The following is a 17,785-nucleotide window of genomic DNA, read 5'->3' as shown; positions in this document are numbered from 1 at the left end:
ACCTGGGCTTGCCTGTTAATGCCAGTCTGAAGCCTCCATGAATGATGTGGAAAAGATGTATGGGTAATTTTTATTTCAGTCTCACACGACAAGAGCTGGATGGCAGCCAATGACAGGGTTTTCCTTTATGCCCAACTAAGTTGGGGAACTCATTAACACAAGATGTTACAAAGCCTAAAAGTATAAATCAGTTACAAGGGGCTTTAGACAAACTGATACGAAATCCCTTGTTGGTTATGAAGCACAATGTGTGGAAGCAAACTCCAGCTCTGGGGTGTCCCTAACCCACTGGCAGAAGGAATAAAACCACGGTCTACACATTACCAGGGCTTTCCATAAACATACTTTGTTACAACTGAAGACAAGATAGTGGTGTCCTTAGTGTGACACAGTGAGCAACATTAGCTTAACAAATCATTGAAGATTTCTTCAGTGAAGAAGAGCCAAGAAGGCATCACAGGAACATACACTCTGGGCTTCTACCACAAGCCACAAAATACCTGCACAAACCTAAGACTTCAGTACAATGGATGAAAGGCTGCGAAACTAGGGCATGCGTAGAAAGAGAGCTGGAAGGGGTATTGCTGTGGTGCTCTAGCCTGGGCTAGAACAACAGAGAATGCGCTATGCAAACTTAGATGGGGTAAATACGTGTAAATTTTAGATTATAGATTATAGTGTTTCAGTATGACTTCAGAAATGCATAGCATCCAGTGTACTAAACAGAAGCGTTTTAACCCCTGAGTGCAAACTACCTCCGCTTGATTTTCCTTCACCTGTGAAGCAAATAGCTGGTGCTCAGACAATACAGGGTTTCCTATATCACAGTCAATACAGGAACAGGTTAAAAACAGAACTCTAGGAGATTTTCTTCCTGCTGAGTCAGCTAAATCATTTCATAATCTGTAGCAAAAGCAGAAATGTATGCAGAGGTTGCTGTTATGATGATGAGAGGGTCACTGTTAACCTGGATTGTGCGTGTGTCATGAGGAGAAAGTCTCTTGACATTCAGCTAAGCCTCCCTCTCTCTCTTCAGTAACTTCAGTGGCTTAGGCAAATGATATCCAAACTTTTTAACTCGCTGTTGTCTCATCCCTTCCAGAAAAGGCAAGAGCAAGTCATTTCCAATCACTGGCAGGTTTTTAGGCTCTGCATATCAGAGTCAGGATGTCTTTTTTCACCAGCTGTTTTTCTTCTGGCAAAGGTCCTTATGCCACTGTAATCAAGTTTTTTCAATGCTCTATTAGTAAAGGTAAACAGCTTATGTCATAAATTATTGTATGTCAAGGCTTCTCAGCTGTCCTACTCTCAGTGGGTATGTTATCAGGTTATCAGCAGTAACAAGAGTTGGAATTTCAGTGTCGGAGGACAATGGGGTGCGAAGAGGTTGTCACACAAAAGGTAATGAATGAATGCTGCCCCTTACAGAATGTCTTCCAGTCGGACACTGTTGCACAGCTTGGAGGAATCGCCCAGCATCAAAGTATTTGTCCCCTGTCCCACAGTCAGAGCCCGAGGACAGCCATAGCACTGGATGGATGAGTTTTTTGCTGAGTATGTCTTGCTGTATTTGGCAGAAGTCATTTGCCTGTTTCAGGAGAAGTATTTATTTTAAACAGATCTTCCATTGCCACTTGTTTAATTTCCATGATTTCTCCATAATCACGCCAATAATTCCCAATAACTTTTGGGAAGCTGTGTGGCAAACTGAATCAGGGAAGAGACTAGGGCTAAAGGCAGCCCAGGCAGGGTGGAGTGGAGAAGGTTATTTTAAAACTGAATCAGCAAGCTAAAATAGTATTGAGAAGAGTAGCTTTAGGAGTGGAGATGGGAATTGGAAATCTAGGAGTTCTAAGAGACCATGACAAGAGTTCAGTGTGTGTGGAACACAGTTTTAGTCCTACAAAAACTGGAAAGAATCTGAGATTCCTGATTCTTTGCTGTGAGACTGAAAAGCCAAGAATGCTGTGTCCTTCCCTGCTGGTCAACAAAGTAGATGTCAATTTACTTCAGCAGTGTAGAGGCTCAGATGTCAGGCAACTAAGATTCATTGCCTCAAACTTAAATGCCCCTCACGAGGCATCTGTGAACACTACATATTTAATTTTTCCTCTTTTTTTCTATTTAATCTTTTAAAATTACATAAACAGCATACCTTGAGATACTAGGTTTCAAATTTAGAATCAAGAAAATAGGGATTATCCAGATTAGACAATTCAACAGTAATCTTGTCCCCTGTCAATGTGTACTGCGAAATTCTTCTGTAACATGGGTACATTTTTTTCCCACAGGGGCTTGCTTCCCAGGAGAATCCCACTGTAGATAAAAATCAATGAAGTATAATGAAAAAACGGTACAGATAAGACCCTTGCCTCTGTTGTTAATGAAATAGAATCATCAGTACTTTTTGGATATTTCCTAGGAAATGGCCTAGAAGTAAGGCCTCTCCAAGTTAGGTTGAGATTTAGGAATGCAGAAAGGGCAGGTCAAATAAATCTGCAAACTAACTAGTGAAAAATACAGGAATGGGGCTCTATGTAACAAGTGGATAGCATCTTAGCCTTAAAATAAAAGTTGTTGAAGATCTGATCCACCCCATTAACTATCCGTATCATTGAACTACAGACACAGGAAAATTGCCTTTACAGTAGCCTCATAGTTGAATACTGCGGAGTGACATGAGGCACTAGGTCTCCGGTCACCAAGTTCCCTCTACTTGGGAAGAAATCCAAGCAGGAGGTTGCAGGAAGAGAATGGACTGTCTATCATTAAAGCAATCAAATATTTCTCATTGGCTTCCTTCCCAGCTGGCAGCATACAGTTCACAATTCAGTTATGCCATAATACTTCTGATGTTTTCTTTTTTTTTTCCCTGCATAAAAAACTGAGGCCCAGGGTTTGAAATACAGAAGTCTCAAGCATTTATAACTGTAACTGAAGACAGTAAGCGCTGTGATTTGAACATAATGAAATTATGTATAATGCCAAATGGTTTGAGAAAGCATGCCCTAGGCATCTCAGAAGAGGGCAGTCAACACCAGAGGATGCTTTTGACACAAAACTTCCTACATTTCATTTCCCTTGCAAAGAAACTGGTATTATAGAACCCTCCTCCCCCCACACTGCTCTTGAGAGAAAACAATGTTAGTGAAGTGCCCATATATTACTGTGATGATGGTATAGAAAAAGCCTCAAACAAATTTTATTATTTTGTGCTGAGAGCAGAGCTGGAATATTGCATGAGAAGTATAGCTCTGCACGTCAGGCAAGAAGAAAAGTACATTGAGAGCAACTTGCAACATATCCATCAGCGATTCTCTCCATTAAATGAGGCAAGAACTCAGCTTCTCTGGTACTGCCATCTCTGTAACTGAAAATACATTTGGCTGAAGATGTCTGAAAGCTGCTTTCTATCACATGTGCAGTCAACCACAAATACAGCACACTGGGGAATCCCTTCTACAGCCTCTTCTAGTCTCATTTCATAATGAAATTAAACATATGCTATCTGCCTGTCAGCCTTTTTGCTCTTCTGAACCTATTAGCTAATTTTAACCAAGCTTAAGGGCAGAACAAAGGTCTTAAGATAGTACATTCTTGCAAATTTTGTGAAAATCAGAGGCTCTGGACTCTGAGTACTGCAGCAGTATCAAAAAAGGACATGAGGGAAGCTAGGGCAGCTGGAAAACACCTAAGAAACTGAGCTTTTTCAATTCTACTGTCCAAAGAACAGTATATTGTTGATTTTACATTTTTAAAATAAAAGAATCCATTCTAATTGTATCCCATTTAATTAACATGAAGCTTTTGTAACTATATTTGCATTTTAAGGAATTACTGCTAGGAAAGGACAGGAAGTAAATGTGTGTGCATGTAAATGCACAGAATGTAAATGTACAGAATAGTGTCCCCCAGTGGGCAAGGGGCAGAGGTTGGTGGAGTTCAGCTGTTACACATTCTGCATGGCAGTAGCCAGAAGAATGTACATGCATAGCAGCAGATTAGTCACAGCCTATGTTGTCTGTTGCTTGATGAGGATGTTTAATAAATGTGAAAGGAAGGGAAGAAAAACTTAGGTTATTGAAGGGAGGTGACAAGGGCCCGGGCTCAGAGATACCAGGAATAAATATCTTCAAAATATCTGCTCTGCTGTTTCGGCACTAACTTGTTTGTCCTCCAGTACTGAGGGACCCTCCCTAAAACCGAGTATCAGTTATTAGTTTTGCAAAGAGCAGATGACATTTTCAGTTAAGTGTTTTCTTAAGACATACTACCAAAACTCAGCCTCCTGACAATCTACAATGCTGTTAGTCTCTGACGATCCAGTTTGTGGCAAGTATGGCAATATCAAAACTCAAAAGACTTATCGAACTTTCAGCCAGTAATAATGTGAATTTTTAAATAAACTTTTTTCCCTCATATATTGTCTTAGATTCTAGCATAACAAAGGAAAACATGAGCCTTTTTCAAAGAAATAAAGACACTAATCAATAAGCATGGATTAAAAGTATTTCAATTATTGTGAATTTTGAATTTCCGTTTGACTGAGATTGTCTCCAGCATCAGTGTCATGGTTTAACCCCACAGGCAGCTAAATACCACACAGCCACTCACTCACTCCCCTCCCTAGTGGGATGGGGGAGAGAAACAGAAAAAAAAGAGGAAAAACTTGTGGGTTGAGATAAAGACAGTTTAACAGGTAAAGCAAAAGCTGCACGCGCAAGCAGAGCAAACCAAGGAATTCATTCACTACTTCCCATCGGCCGGCAGGTGTTCAGCCACCTCCAGGAGAGCCGGGCTCCATCACGCACAACAGTGAGCTGGGAAGACAAATGCCACTACTCCAAACGTCCCTCCCTTCCTTCTTCTTCCCCCAGCTTTATATGCTGAGCATGATGTCGGATGGCATAGAATATCCCTTGGTCCGCTGGAGTCAGCTGTCCCGCTGTGTCCCCTCCCAGCTTCTCGTGCACCCCCAGCCTCCTCCCTGGTGGGGTGAGAGGCAGAAAAGGCCTTGACTCTGCGTCAGCACTGCTCAGCAGTACCGAAAACATCTCTGCGTTATCAACACTGTTTTCAGCACAAATCCAAACCACGGCGCCGTAGTAGCTACTGGGAAGAAAAGTAACTCTATCCCAGCCAAAACCTGCACAATCAGCCAGACCTTGTTTGGAGCACAGTTCATCTCTCATCCACTTTTAAAGTAAAAAGAAAATCTTTCAAAAGGGGCTGCTCAGATATTTTCAATAGTAAGAAAAGGTGGTTCTTACTCCTATGATTTATCAGAAGAAGTGATCCAATAACACCAGATAACCCAGCATGGCTACATTTCAACAGGAAACCCATTTACAAGCGTGAGAGCAACCTGTTGCTGCAGAGTCCAGTTTCTAACTCCCCCCACTGGTGAACAACGACCTTTTCATATTTAGGCTGTGAGCACTTGCAGGAGGAAAACATCACTGACTAATCAAGAAGAAACATGCCCATACACCTGGATTAAAATGGAAGAATTATGATAAACCATTACACTTTAAACACCACCAAAAGAAGAAAGTCTGGATAGTACCAGTGGATTTGTTGATAACTCCTGTTTAAAAATTAGTCAAAGTATTCTAAGTTTTCTTTAAAATGGTTTTCGAGTGTTACAAATGTTTGGTTTAACTGAGAGTAGTAATTTTCCTTTGAAGCCAATTTGTGTTGAGATATGGTTCTACTTATCTCTCTTCCATCTAAAGGGAGAAGTGTCAACCTTCTGCTTCAATCAAACTAGTAAACTGAAGGGAAGGAACAAGGGTGCCATTGTGTACTTGTAAACTGCTTGACTCAACATCATCCTCCTACATTACAGACATTTATTTAGCATTTACCTTGGAATTCTAGGCTGTTTTGACACTTGAGTTTAAGAAGTAGGTGGTGTGTCAGAGATCCCCTTGTGTACATTAAAGAACATCACAGAGGGATTCAGGATATACCGTCATTGCGCGGTGCAGTGTGGTGACATCTGCGCTAGTTTTAAATGAGTGTCAGAAACAACCTCATGCCAAAGAGTTCTGCAGGACTGTGAACACGGTTTCAATGAACAGAGTTTTTCATTAAAGCATTTCTTAAATCGAACTTGAGATCCTGCCCTTTTTCATCACCAAGAAAAATCGTTATTCTACGCCTCTGGCGACGTGATTGCACAGCACAAACAAAGGCTTAGGACTGACTGAAAGCTCTACTCGAACATAGCTGAGTGCCCGATGAGTTTCCATTCCTGAAGCAGCATCGACAGTCTCATCTTCGGACACGCGGAGGTCCCTCTCCAGCACTGCTCATCGCATCCAGAGGAGCGAGGATGCGCTGAGGCAGAGCGACCAGCAGGTGACCTCCCAGACTCAAAGAGTAGGCGATTCCCTGCCCCTTGGAGAAACACACCGAGTGAGGGTAAAACATGCCAAAATGTCTCCAGAAACATCAGTTTGAATTAAAGATGTCTCCCGTAGCCCTTCACTTTCACGCAGTCGAACTTTGCGATTGGAATTTGGAACAGAAAGCCAACTGTAAGGGACAAAATGTTTTTGTATTTGTGAAAACCATGTTTTCATTGTTATCATCAATTATTCTAAATTAAAGTAAAAAACTGTTGTAACTTGTCAGCTCAATTAAATACCAAAAAAGAAAAATCAGTAGAGATTTATGTTAAGAAAAAGTGTCATGCAGCTGTGGCTTTGCCTCTTGCTATTTCAAGTTTGGAAACACAATTCATCCAAGCAAACCAGCATTGCAGCAAACCGAATTAACCAACAGACTAGCCATGACAACTTTAATTGAAAACTTTAATTATAAACATTATTTGTGAACAAAATTCCCTGTTAATGTTTGAAAAGTTAAGGGCTCCAATGTCTTAAATAATGTGTAGTCTTTTAAATCTGTATGAAGGGGAAACATTCTGATTTGGGAACCCTTCACTTTCTCTGTACACGTAATTGTCTACTGAAAGGAAAAAATAATAATGAATCAGGCCTGTAAAACAGAAATACATTAAATTGCACTAAAAACACCCTTATTTAGATCACTGCAGTCTTTTCTTTTTGCAAACTATTGTCCAATATACAGTACAAGTTTACATGAGAGTTGCAACACTGTACAGATCTGCATGACGCATTCCTTCAGGGTCCTCAGCACACATGCAGGCACAGCAGATCATGTTATCAAAGAAAGAAAAAAGAATACTAAGAAATAAACTCAGGTAATTGTTGCTATATGCTGTTTGATCATCCCCTCTGCAAGGACAGATGGGAACTGAATTAATTTGGAAAAAAAGACCTGGAGCCACATTTTTCCAAGATTCTCAGTATCCTTTCATTCTGCAGGAACTACCCTCAAATGCATCCAAACAAATGTCTTCCACTGTGCTCTTGCCACCCTGAGATTGCTCTTATCATCTCTGCTTACTCCCAGTTATAACCCCACTAAATCCTAGATTACCATTAATTTTATGTGTTTATTATGTCAGCGCTTAGCAGTTTCTTTGCTCATAATATTGAAGAAGCATCCAATGTAAATAACATGTAAATAACATACCAAAGGTCAGGTTGAATGAGGCTTTGAGCAACCTGGTGTAGTGAAGGGTGTCCCTGCCCATGGCAGGGGGGTTGGAACTAGATGATCTTTGAGGTCCCTTCCAACCCAAACCATTCTATGATTCTATATATTTCTGGAAATAATATTTACATACAATCTAAATATTGACACTTCTGTATTTAATTCAACATTGTTATAGTGTTTCTGGAGTAAATATATGGTATAAGTTGCTGTTCATGCAGCCCTACTTCAAGCAATACACTATTTAAAGTGAACCATATGTAAACAACACAAATTTGAAGCACATGATTAAAGTGTATAATGTATCAGCTACTAATACTAATCGCAATCAATAAACCCTGCAATATGAAGTACTCCTATGATTAAAGTCAACAAAGAGTTTTCACCACTTCTGACTACCAAAAGCAAAAAACATTCTTGAAATGTGACTGGCTAAAACGACGGCGTTACTACATTAACAACTGATTCATTCACATGAAGGTGAGCTAAGCAACTATTTACTCTATTTCATTTTAGGTTATCTGTTATATTAAAGACTCATCTAAGTTAGAAGATCTGACTGCCACTTTTAATTAATCACCTTAAAGCACTGCATTTTCCACATTCGAGTACTACCATATATTTAATTAGTACATAAAGGGCTTCAACTGTCCCTGACCATTGTCATTGAAGTCAGGTGCTAACAGAGCAAAGAAACGAGGCTACCAGAAAGGAAACATCACAGACTCGTCCCTCTGTGAACAGCAGCTCTTACCCTGCACCCTCAGAGCACTCAGCAAATCAAAAATGTACGAGGCAGGAGACCGATGACTCTGACAATACCCCTTATGCTTTGGGTCATGCTGAACGTATGCTGAGATAGAACTGATGCCTAACTTGACATTTCCTGGCAACTGTCCTCTGCCTCTTTCCACACCGGGTGTCTTAGGACAGCTGGAAGCAGGCTTCTGTGTACAAAATGCAGAACTAGGTGAAGGCACCCAACAGAAGAATGTAAGGAAATAATTTCAAAACTACAACACAATAAAGTTGCCAGGACTCTCAGGGGCTCTGAACTTCTAAAGGGATTTCCACACCCAGGGAATGACTAAGAAATAAGAGAAGGTACTTCCTTTCAAAAGCTGGCACTGCTCCAAATAAGAGCTGGCTTCTGCCAACAGGAAGCAGTCATCAAGTTTTCCTAAGCACAGCTGTTTACCTTTCAGCGTATTTTCCAAGAAGAGGTTCCAGTTCTGACCCAGGATGTGCAAACAGAAAAACTTCCTGGAACAGGAGTTTTTAGGCATGTGAGATTTCAACAGTTGGCTGATTTCCTCAGAGCTTGCTCAACACGTTAAATACTTACACAGAATCCAGAAGGCAGGCTGTCAGTTCCCTGGGACAGCTCAACAGCAAGCTCAGTCTCTCTCGTATTGCTGTTGCGGTTTCACCTGACCAGCAACTAAACTCCACACAGCCGCTCACTCACCCTCTCCCACCCCTGGGGAATGGGAAAAAGAATTAAGGGGGAAATGGGAAGGAGACTTGTGGGTTGAGATAAGAACAATTTAATAGTAATAGTAATAATAAAAAAATAATAGTGATAATAATAAATGATAATATAATAATATATACAAACAAATGATGCACAGTGTAACTGCTCACCACCCAGTGACCACTGCCTGTCCATCCCGGCAAGCAATTAAGTCCCAACATCACAATCCTGGATGAGTGAGAGGCCTGAAAAGAGAGAGAGAAAGAAAGAACTCCGAGAGACAGAGAGTCTGAGAGATCCCTCTTCTAGAAGAGAATTCCCCAACTTCCTGGTCAACCCTTATCTATATACTGGGCATGATGTTGCATGATATGGAATACTCCACTGGCCAATTCAGCCCTCAATCCTAAGTCTAAGTACAAATCCCAAGGGGAGCTGTGGACCCTTTGTCCTGGCCATGCCCCCCCAGCCCGTTGTGCTCCCGCACACTGGCAGAAACACGGGAAGCCGAAAGGTCCCTGATGTCTCAGTGCCAACTATAAACACCAGTGTGCTATCAGCATTCTTCTCACAACAAATTCCATACTAAATCCAAAACACAGAGCTTTTCTAGCTGCTAAAAAGAAAACTCTCAGTCGAAACCAGGACAATTGCTCAAGCACATTCTGCAACATCACCCCTAATGATGCACCCACTGCATTACCTCAACTAAGTGTAGTACCTTTACCTTTTTTCTTTCACTTGTGACTACCACCACCAGCGTGTCACCACAAGTCACTGCACACAGGTGGACACAATACCTCTCAAGTAACATCACATCTAAAGGCAGAACTCACAATGCACAACTCTATCTCTAGTTTAGCCAAGACCTTAATCGCACTTGGAAATTATGTTAAAACGTGGCATCTTCCAGAACCTCCAGATCCCACATGATCTGCACAACTCTCTGGTCCACGTTTTCCCGCCAGCACTATAAAGAGAACTTTGCAGGGGAACACTGCACTTGGGACCACGCTAGAAAGAAAATAGCCAAAGAGCTAAAGTAGGACTACAGCATGGAAATTGGTATTACAGTCAGACAAGCAACAGCCAAGCACCAGAGATGCCAACAGCTAGACCTTTTAAAGGGAAAGGGAATCCATGCAATGAAGCAGAATCAAGGATAGAGGAATGGTGTGGGAAGGGGATAGGCTCAACATTAACCAAGTCGGTTGGAAACAGAAGCCGGGACAAGCAGCAAAGCCCCAAAGTAAGGTACTGAACAACCACAACCTCCCCTTGACCTGTGGGATTCCTTCACGTATCAGCTGGCTTGGGGCACTCACCAAACAGATTCCCTGACCTGAGCCTGCTTCCCTGGCCAGCTGATCCAATGCTGTTTGATTCCCAGGTGGAGCCTCTCAGGGACTGGCAGATGACATAAATCCTCCCAAGGGCATCCAGTCACTATGCATAGAGATCTGTTTACATGACCAATGTTTGCAAAGCTTTCCAGTAATGTTTCGTTTTTACAGAACTAGTAGCACAGTTGCTGGGAAGCAAACCTTTCCATTTACTGTGGTGTGGATATCTCGTCTTCTTTTAATTCCCATGAGTGGTGTGCTCCAGGCTCTGAATGTGCAAGAGAAATTCGTTTCTCAGTCGGACAGAACAAATCAAATTAAGAGATCTTTATCTCAAAATACTGGAATGCCCTTGCAAACCGGTAGGCTTTCCCTGTACAATCAGCATTCTGTGACAGTGAAAGGGAGGTCAACTTTCAGATGAGAGAGGGGGTTAACACACTGCCTCTACACTGAGACCTCTGCTGTTTAATAAGCATGTCAGTTTTCTGGAAAAAAAAAAAAAGTAAATTGGGAAAAAAATTGCCACTGCTACAAAATTATTTAGGTCAGTTAATTTCTGGTCTTGCCTGAGACCAGAGAATTCTTGAGTTTCAGAGGAGCCTATCAAAATGAAGCAAATGGGAATTACAATGCAAGTGAAATTCAGGGAAAAGAAGATGCTTAGTAGATGCAAGGAACATTCTGAGCTTGTTATATAGGTTGCTCGATCTTAAATTTACTATTATCACTCCAAAAGAGATGATAAATCATTAGACCTTGTTAAGAAAAATCTGCCATCTTGTATTCTGTAACATGAAAAAAAGGAATCACACACACAAAACCTTAGAAGCCATGAAGCATGAAATGATTTTGCTGCCAAAAAATCTGTGATGCAGAAAGGTTACTACAGGAGAGGGCAACAATGGAGGTTCATATTTTTAAAAAATTAAGTTAATCGGTTGCTATACATGCATCTACAACTGGTCTTTTGACAGTGTGCTTCCCACCTACCTTTTTAATGAGGTCAGACCTGCTCACTGTTCCTTGTAATTCTGGGTAGTAGCAGTACCAGTAACGTATGTGGGTGGAACATGAAGACAAGGAACTGGAATGCAAGGTACATGTTTGTAAGATGCTTGCAGGAGAGTCAGGGTTTAAAGTTGGACTCACTGGGGTTTTTTCACGCTTTTCTGGTGGTACGCTGGAAACAGTCATAGAGGCCAATAAGGCAGAGTCTCTAATAAGTATCAAGAAGGAAGAAGGGATGATAGCTGAGCAAAAAATCCCCTTTCTGCAAGACTTGCTTGTGTCAGTGTTAAGAGAAGCCAACATCACTTCCTACCGCATGTGGATAGGTTAGCAGCTCCACGCTGTAGGCAAAGGATACAGATCCCACATAATTCCTTATACTACAGCAGTATCACCTTTTTTCTGAAAAAAGGTATGTCACTGTTCCTACTAGGCTTGCTACACTGCTGAAAGGTGCTATATCCTTTATTATCACGTTCCCTTTCTCATTTAATCAGCTTTTGATACTGATCTGGGAATACTCCAGCTGCTGACACAAGCTTGGGGCCCTGGGCCACTTTCCAAGTGTTTTCATAAGCATATGGGGCAAACAAGCTCTTTCTCAGAGCATGCTTGTTAGTGAAACTATCTTTTCTCTACACTCTCTTCTTCCATTTTCTTTCCCTTCTCTATTCCCCCTTTTTTCATCTGTAGATAACATTCAACTCATATTTCTTTCTCTGTATCTGAAATTACACAAGGGCAAAGCGTCTCCACCTTTGTTAAACAAAACTATTTCCTTTGGTGGGTTGGCCACCGGGAACACACAACATAAAGCTACGTTAGCCGGAACTAATGTTGTTTCTGGCAGGACAGCCAAAAGTATCCTTATTGACACATCCTTTAGACGGATGGTGGTGCTGAACTAAAGGCAGGGCGAGAAGCTTTCTTGAGTAACGAGAGCACTGTCATGTGGATCACAGGCTTGAATCCAATGACTGAAGAAAGGAAAATACAAAAAACAGAATGTGTAAACAGTGAGTTTGAAAAATTAAAAAAAAAAAGATGGAAATCAGAATTGAAGTCTTTTAATTATAGCTTTCTCAAAGGGTGTGTCAGTGCATGACCAGCTTTATTGAACTTTATAAAATTAAACAGGAAAATTAAACCACATACAGATGGAAAGTAAGGATTTTTCTTCAGCCATAATGCTAAGAAATCTGGATATGTATATGATAAATTACATCACGGCTAGTCTCAGCAGTATAGCTATAAATATCACAAAGCAGCATAGGCAGGGGCAGCCTGTTCAACGGGGTTTTATTGTGTTGTAAAAAAGGGCAACTTACTTGAAATTAATGTCTGAAATCAGAAAAAGATAGTAATACTGGACCTGCATTTTGTTAGAAAAGAGTAAAGTTTTTAATTGGGAATTATAGAGGAAACACGAGTCCAAACCTAGAAGAGACATGCAAAGGAGAGGCAGATAATTTTCGATGACAGGTGTCCGAGGACCAAACAAACAATTTTTTGCACTCAGACTAAAAGGGTTATCAAAAAGCCGCCATATTTTTCACAAAGGTGTCAAAGTAGAAAGGTGAACTCTCAGCCTTAACTAAATGTCATGCTGCAATGAGTAAGGAAAGAACAAACACGAACTAACAAATGCAGAGTTTGTTCTTTGTATCATGAGAGCCTGGCAGAACTCCAATGCTAGAGTAATGTCAAACCAGCACACCGGTGCCTTTGAACTTTCAAAGCTCATGTTTTCCTTTACTGTTTAACATCTTCACTAATTTAAAGTCAGTGTATGAATGGATTTCAGAAATAAACATAAGTAGCTGAAGTTTCAACATTTTGTAACTACTCAGGTCGTGGGCAACTGCCATGAGCAAAGCTTTGGGCACCGAGATAAGGTCAGTGTTTCAAAACAAGCCCCGGTGGTTGTGCATCGCTGCGCGCAGCTGCCAACAGCTGCACTCACACATGCGCGGCATTTCGAGGCTTTCTGCCTACGAAACTTTTACTTGCCTGGGCCCGAGCTCCCTCCGGCCCGACCGTGACCCATCACGGCACGTCCCTGGTCAGACCACCCCAAGAGCACTCGTCCCGCTATCGCCCAGCACTGCTGCCCCCGGACCGGGCTGGGCCCAACAGACAGTCCCAGGGGCCCGTGCATGCTCCTGCAGCTTCTGCTCATCGCTCACTAACCTGCTCTCTGCTTTTTTGGTTTTAGCCCATTTTCAGCCCATTCTCATGGCATATTATAGCTCCACTCTTGGCACTCGTGCTCCCACGAAAGCGTCCCTTTGCCTCGGGTTCCGCTCGGACTGCTCTGGGACACATGGCCACCCCTGACCGCGCCTGGGCCCTCCTCGACGCACCCCGCAACTGGAGCGCCCTCCGCCTCGTCCCAGCGCCGCCATCGCGCCCCACGGCACGGCCGCGCCCGGGAGGGCCCGACGCGGGCGCCGGGCCGGGCGGCGCGAGCCCCGCGGCCCCCACAGGCCGGGCCGGGCCGCGCGCGCTCCCGGGGTGACCCCGCCCCCCTGCCACGTGACACCTCGCCAGCCCAACCCCCTCGTCTGATGAAATTCATTCCCCCCCTTGCGCTCAGCCGCAGGCCAATCACGGACTAGTCTGGGCGCATCGTCATGCTGCTCCAGCCAATGAGAAAGAGCCACGATAGTAGAAATGCGGGCGGGGCCGGAGGGAGCGCAGCGGCCCGTGAGTCGCGGTCCGGGCAGCGCGGCGGCTCCAGCGATGGCGGCGCTGCCCGGCGCTGCAGCCGCTCGGCTGCTCCTCATCCCCGGCGAAGCGGCTGAGCCCGCCGGCGCCTCAGCCGGCCGGCGTGTCTCTGTCGTCCTGCCGGCGGGAGCCGCCCACAGCCTCTCGGGCCTGGAGGCACCGCAGCCGGCGCGCAAGCGGCAGCGGCTCACCCACCTGAGCCCGGAGGAGAAGGCGCTGCGCAGGTGAGGGGGGGGCTACCGGGGCCGGGGGGTGCTGCTGGGGGCCGCCGCGCTGACGGCCACGCTGCCCTGCAGGAAGCTGAAGAACCGCGTGGCGGCCCAGAGCGCCCGGGACAGGAAGAAGGCGCGGATGGCGGAGCTGGAGCAGCAGGTGGTGGAGCTGGAGGAGGAGGTAAGGGGCCGGGCGGGCCCGGGGCCGGCTGTGGCCGGCGCTGCGGCCGCGCTGCCTCACGGCCTCGCGGCTCTCCGCAGAACCGGAAGCTGCTGCTGGAAAACCAGCTTCTGCGGGAGAAGACGTGTAGCCTCGCGCTGGAGAACCGGGAGCTTCGCAGCCGCCTGGGTTTAGATGCTCTGAAGGCGGAGGAGGAGAGCGAGTCCGAGGTGAGCCGTCCGCCGCGCTGGCGGCTCGAACCGCCCTTCCTCGGCAGAACCTGCCACGAGGGACCTGCGTGGCGGTGGGAGCAGCCCCGGCCCGGAGAGCTCTCGGGCTCCAGCTGCCGCGCTGGGAGGAGGGGTGCTTCATGTGCCAGGAGCACCTGTGTCGGCCAAATGGAGGCGTTCCCCCAGACTGAGCAGAGTGGGTCTAAAGTGGGTGCCACTGGTAGCGTGGGAGATGGCGAGGTGACTAGTTCCAGCCCAGCCATTTCATCTGCTCTTCTATGTCATGCTCTAGAATGGAGTAGTAACTGTTACAGTTATGTATGCCTGGCTCAGAAGAGCGGGGGTATAGTGGAGGGGGTCAGGCTCTCATTTAAAAGGGTAGACTAATCTGCAGATGTGTGGACATCTGAGCCAACTTTGGTAGTGGCCCTAGCTTCAGGTTCCTGCTGCACAAGCAAGTGGAGAATCTGATGTTGGAAGCCTTTGCAGGAAGAACATGATCTTCAGGATTGCGTACTGTACTGTCTGCCAGAACAGTTGTGGTGACTGACTGGATTTTTTTTTTTTCCCTTGGCACAGGTTGTGAAGGAATCGCAGGTGGATGAGATTCGATTGGTGACCGGGTCCGCTGAGTCCGCAGCACTCAGACTACGTGTTCCTCTGCAGCAGGTGCAGGCCCAGCAGTCACCATTTCTGATAACTTCCACATGGATTCTGATGGCAGTGACTCTTCAGACTCTGAGGTGAGCATCCACTCTTATCCAAAATGCCTATGAAATTCAGGACTACTGTGGATTTAAGATTAGTGCCATAACTTTTGATATAAAGTCACTACATGACTTTGCATAGTTGGCTTGTTTTCCAAGTCTTGGAATGCCATCCCCATGGCTTCAAACAGTTGTGTTAAGCTGTATCCAGTGAGTACAGAAGTTCATACAACTTGAACAAGTCCAGTCTCTGTAGAATCTTAGAGGATATGGCTTGAAACAGTCTCTTAGCTCTTACAGCAGAAGTGTGCAAATACAAAAGGCATACTGTGCTCTTCCTGTTTTTGAAAACAAACATGGCTGTTTTGTTCATGTGCTGGCACTTATCAAAGCTGTTCGAACTTAAAGCCTGTCCCTTACAAATGACTTCTAGAAATGTAAGGAGAGGCATCTTTCACCTTTTTAAAAACAAAAAACCCCAAACAAAACAAAACAAACCCCCAGCATTGGTCATGGATGGGTCTGCTTAAGCCAGGTTCTGGAACTTGGTCTGTGAAGACAGGAGGTAGTATGGTGTTTGCACCTGATGGGTCCAGGATCTTGAGTTTCTAATAGAGGCTGTCAGTATGAAATGCATGTAGAATTCTGTGAGGATTGCCAGTACCATTGGAAAAAAAATTAATGGACAAGGAATTTCTGAAAGATAAGTAATTGCCTTAACTGACTGTTCTGATAGTGGTGTTCTTGGTAAAACTCCTAGTTCTGTGATGACGTTGGCATATTTTAACTTCCAGATAAGGGTTAATAGGTGCCACAACTCATGTTTTCCTGTGACAGTAGTAGGCTGTCTTTCTAAAACAATATTTCATTCTGCAGTCTGATCTCCTGTTGGGCTTTCTGGACAGTCTGGACCCAGAGATGTTTCTCAAATGTGCTGACTCAGAGTCAACGTGCCTGGAAAAGCTGGAGGAAGAGATCTGTGGAGAAACAAATTCCATACCAACCTCCCCCTCTCCCTCTTTGGGGTCCCCATCAGCTAAGCTGGAGGCCATTAATGAACTGATAAGGTTTGATCATGTATACACAAAGCCCCTAATATTGGAGATTCCTGTTAAAACAGGCAGCCAAACCAATATGCTAGTGAAAATAGAGGAAGTATCTATCTCTCCATCTGAAGACAAAGCTATCCCTGAGGTCCCAGTATCTGTGAAAGAGGAACCTGTAGACAGCTTCATGCCTCAACTGGGCATCTCTCATCTGCTTCCCTCTCATCATAGCCTTGCAGCCTCAAGCTATCTGTTGGATGCCTGTAGTGACTCTGGATATGATGGATCCTTGTCACCCTTCAGTGACATGTCCTCTCCACTTGACACTGACCATGCTTGGGAGGATAGCTTTGCCAATGAACTCTTTCCCCAACTGATCAGTGTCTAACTCAGTAGTGTTAACTCCCCTTGGATAACTACCCTGGCAGGGTAACAGGATATGCCCCTTAGGGGTGTGTCGGGGGAAATCAAGTGTATTCAGAAAAGCGTTGCTCATTTCTACCCATGCTAGTAGATGGAGTGATGGCCAATGCGTTTCTCCTGGTATGAAAAAGCCTAGGGTGTCCTGACCTGCCCTCCCCCTGGCTCCCATCAGTGTTGGCCTATAAGGGAGGAAAGTGTTTTGTGTTTTTTTTTTTTCCAGTAACTTGCCAGTTCTGCGTGAACCTGAAAATGTTCATTTTGTTTTCTATTTACAGTAATTTCAACATGGAAAACTGCAGTGGGATATTCATGTATAGACAACTGGGTTAAAACTAAATAAGTCTGTACATCTTACAGATTTACTATGTAAATGGTTGTTTTCCATTTGCTATGTAGAATTGCTTTTTCCATTTAATATTTAACTGTATTGGTGCAATTAAAGTGCAATGCAGCTCACTGGCCCTCTTTTTCCTTGTCTTAGTGGGGAGGGGAATGTATCTTGGCCTTGCAGAATTTGAAACTAGAAATTTTAAGAGATTAGGTCTTGTGGTGTCTTGTCCTTTCAACACCTTAACGCACCAATCCAGCAGCACTTCCATGGTGTATGTAGGTGGATGCTTTAGTAGTTTCTTTCCGGGAGCACTTGATGTTGCAGACTGTTCAAGGTAGATGGTTTGTGTGATGGCCAGAGCTGCTAGAGTGACATCTGCAGCTTGAATAGGGAACGCAGGTGGCAGTAGCTTGATGTATGAATAAAACTACAGTAATATCTTCCTGTTGGCAAGTTTGCTATTCAAAATGCTTATACTGAGTGAAGGTGGGTGCATTTCAAGTGGTGTGTCTAGTGTTCATGAAGCAGTGAGAC

The 17,785-nt window shown here is 44.2% G+C and overlaps 1 protein-coding gene and 1 long non-coding RNA gene across 2 annotated transcripts; one reads left to right on the top strand and one right to left on the bottom strand.

Moving 5' to 3' along the window:
• Positions 1–6,198: 6,198 nt before the first annotated feature.
• On the bottom strand, positions 6,199–9,349 carry LOC147527443 (uncharacterized). Its single transcript, XR_015222717.1, has 3 exons — positions 8,933–9,349; positions 8,786–8,850; positions 6,199–6,540 (listed from the first exon to the last, which is right to left on the bottom strand). It is a non-coding gene; the product is annotated as an uncharacterized LOC147527443 (long non-coding RNA).
• Positions 9,350–14,157: 4,808 nt separating this feature from the next.
• On the top strand, positions 14,158–17,376 carry XBP1 (X-box binding protein 1). Its single transcript, XM_086623319.1, is given in 6 exon segments — positions 14,158–14,366; positions 14,439–14,535; positions 14,616–14,744; positions 15,342–15,401; positions 15,404–15,487; positions 16,328–17,376. Coding segments are annotated over 6 exon segments (1,137 nt in total). The 3' UTR covers positions 16,886–17,376.
• Positions 17,377–17,785: the final 409 nt, after the last annotated feature.

Source organism: Tauraco erythrolophus, chromosome 19 (assembly GCF_009769465.1).
Source record: "Tauraco erythrolophus isolate bTauEry1 chromosome 19, bTauEry1.pri, whole genome shotgun sequence".
In the NCBI taxonomy this organism is placed as follows: domain Eukaryota; kingdom Metazoa; phylum Chordata; class Aves; order Musophagiformes; family Musophagidae; genus Tauraco; species Tauraco erythrolophus.
The sequence above is the reverse complement of the archived record's forward strand: the minus strand, read 5'-3'. Positions and strand labels throughout refer to the sequence as shown.